Here is a 2,895-nt window from a genome sequence, read left to right on the forward strand (position 1 = left end):
CCTGGCAGTGCAGTGGGCCGGGGGGCCACTGTCCACCCCACGGCTGGCTACCTCCCCGACTTCCTCACCCCTCCGCAGCCCCCCTCCGGCTTCTCCTTCTCCTGCCCCCGGCAGCTCAAAGTGCCCCCTTACTTGGGCTACCGGTTCCTGGGGGAGCGGGACTGCGGGGCCCCCTGCGAGCCAACCCGGCCCAACGGGCTCATGTACTTCAAGGAGGCAGAGGTGCGATTTGCCCGGCTGTGGGTGGGCGTGTGGTCTGTGCTCTGCTGCGCCTCCACACTCTTCACCGTGCTCACCTACCTGGTGGACATGCGCCGTTTCAGCTACCCAGAACGGCCCATCATCTTTCTCTCGGGCTGCTACTTCATGGTGGCAGTAGCCTATGCAGCAGGTTTCTTGCTGGAGGAGCGGGTGGTATGCCTGGAGCGCTTCTCTGAGGACGGCTACCGCACCGTGGCCCAAGGCACCAAGAAAGAAGGCTGCACCATTCTCTTCATGATCCTCTACTTCTTCGGTATGGCCAGCTCCATCTGGTGGGTCATCCTGTCCCTCACCTGGTTCCTGGCTGCTGGCATGAAGTGGGGCCATGAGGCCATCGAGGCTAATTCCCAGTATTTCCACCTGGCTGCCTGGGCTGTGCCTGCTGTCAAAACCATCACCATCTTGGCCATGGGGCAGGTGGATGGGGACGTACTCAGTGGGGTGTGTTATGTAGGTATCTACAGTGTGGACTCACTGCGGGGCTTTGTGCTGGCACCCTTGTTTGTTTACCTCTTCATTGGTACTTCCTTCTTGCTTGCTGGCTTTGTGTCCTTGTTTCGCATCCGCACCATCATGAAGCATGATGGCACCAAGACGGAGAAACTGGAGAAGCTGATGGTGCGCATTGGTGTCTTCAGTGTCCTCTATACAGTGCCTGCCACCATTGTCCTGGCGTGTTACTTCTACGAGCAGGCCTTCCGTGCCACCTGGGAGAAGACGTGGCTCCTTCAGACCTGCAAAACATATGCTGTGCCCTGTCCCAGCCACTTTGCCCCTATGAGCCCGGACTTCACTGTCTTCATGATCAAGTACCTCATGACCATGATTGTTGGGATCACGACTGGCTTCTGGATCTGGTCTGGCAAAACCCTTCAGTCCTGGCGACGCTTCTACCACAGACTCAGCACCGGCAGCAAAGGCGAGACAGCAGTATGAGACCCCCGTCCCCTGTGGTGCACACACACACGCACATATGCACACATGCAGAGGAGAGGGATACTCGGCAGAAGAGGACGGCAATGGCTCCCTGAAGAGGGAGGAAGGGAGGCTTTTCCAAACTTTTTCTGCCTCCCAGAGGGTTTGGAAAAAAAAAAAAAAATGTTGCGTAAAGGATCAGATGGACTGTGCCCAGTGGTGCTTATGCCCAGCTAAGTGGAAGAGCATGGAAAAAGAGGCCACTGGTGGGATGGGAGAGTCCTTCACATGCAAGAAGTCCCCTTACTTCTCTCTCCTCCTCCTCCTGTGCAGGAAAAAAACCGCAACCCAACTGAAAACATACTGTCTTGTGTTGGATGAGAGGGAAGGGAAGCCAGATCTGTTGAGCTGCCCCTGCTGAGAAGTAGCCAAACCCTCTCTGAATTGCTGGGGTCAAACTGCAGCACAGGGCAACTCCCGAGCCTGAGCTTACTGCCCGCTCCTTCCAGCTCGGCGGAGCCATCACGTGAGTACTGCACGACCAGCTCTAGCCCCGACCGTGTGCTGGTGAGATGCCTCTGTTCTGTCAACTCAGAAGTTCCCTTTTACCTCAGTGATACCTGTTGTAATTGTTTTAAAGTGAAAATTTGGCCCTGTCTGTTGTTCTTGCTGCTGTGGGGAAGGAGGGAGTTGCTATTCCTCACCCTGAAAAGAAATGACTTGTTGCTTTTCAGCAGAAGGCTTTTCCCCCTTGCCTTTGTTCTAGGAGACAAAGGGGGAAACAAAAGTGTTTTCTATGTAGAAAGGCATAAGCATGGGATCGGTTTTTATGGGCAAACTAACAAAAAGAAGTCGTTGAGGTTCACCCTTGGATGTGAGGAGCTCACAGAAATGAACATTCCTTTTTTGAAAAAAAGAGAAAGCAGGATGTTTTCCTATCCTTCAGTATGGGTCATTTTTCTAAGCTGAAGGAAATGCAAGACTTAGAGGGCAAGAAGAGCGTAACTGAGAGCACCTGTCAAAACAAGAGCCTTTAAAATATGTAATGTAAAGATACGATTTTTTTTTTCTTTCCTTCCCATAAACCTGCTTTGCAGTGAGCTTGCTGCAGGTAAAGTCAATACATAGCCAGCTTCTGGGGACAGGAGGAATCCTTTCAGCTCACGATGGACCCTTTGCCTGCTCCTCAGGTTCCCTGAACTGCATGGCAATGACTCGTGGTGCAGGAGGGGGCTGGGGCTGAGGTTTAAAAGCAAGTGAGGAGCCTTCTCATTTCAGCTAAAATACAGCTGGTTTAGTTTCCAGTGATCACATCTTGGAAGGAAAGACATTCAAAAATTAACCATCAAATGCATTGTTTTCTTTTTGAAATGTGACAGATTTTTCTCTTCTGAAATTTTTATGTTGACTTGTTCATATTTTATTTTTTGCTTACTACTTTTACCTTTATATTCACTGAAGGGTTGTTTTTATATGTGTGTATATTCTTGCCTAAGGACAAAATAGGAAATTCTGGATTTTTAGCAAGTCTCTACCCTATAGCTGCTCTTCATTTTTTGAGGGGAAAAGTGTCTGGAATGAAATTTAAAAAGAAAAAACCTGTTCAGGGTGAGGGGGCAGACTGCTGCTGTCTGAGGGCGTACTAGTAGTCTGGGCATGAGGAACAGGGCCCATCAGCCAAATCCTTCACTAGATCTGATCTCAGACTTGCAGGGCCGC

The 2,895-nt window shown here is 50.9% G+C and overlaps 1 protein-coding gene across 1 annotated transcript; it reads left to right on the forward strand.

The window, feature by feature from the left end:
- Positions 1–6: 6 nt before the first annotated feature.
- On the forward strand, positions 7–1,554 carry FZD7 (frizzled class receptor 7; the record flags this gene model as incomplete). Its single annotated transcript, XM_010087697.1, has 1 exon — positions 7–1,554. A coding segment is annotated over one exon (1,191 nt), but the record flags the coding sequence as incomplete, so codon positions are not given.
- Between the last annotated feature and the right edge of the window lie 1,341 nt (positions 1,555–2,895).

Source organism: Pterocles gutturalis, unplaced genomic scaffold (genome assembly GCF_000699245.1).
Source record: "Pterocles gutturalis isolate BGI_N339 unplaced genomic scaffold, ASM69924v1 scaffold24481, whole genome shotgun sequence".
NCBI lineage: Eukaryota > Metazoa > Chordata > Aves > Pterocliformes > Pteroclidae > Pterocles > Pterocles gutturalis.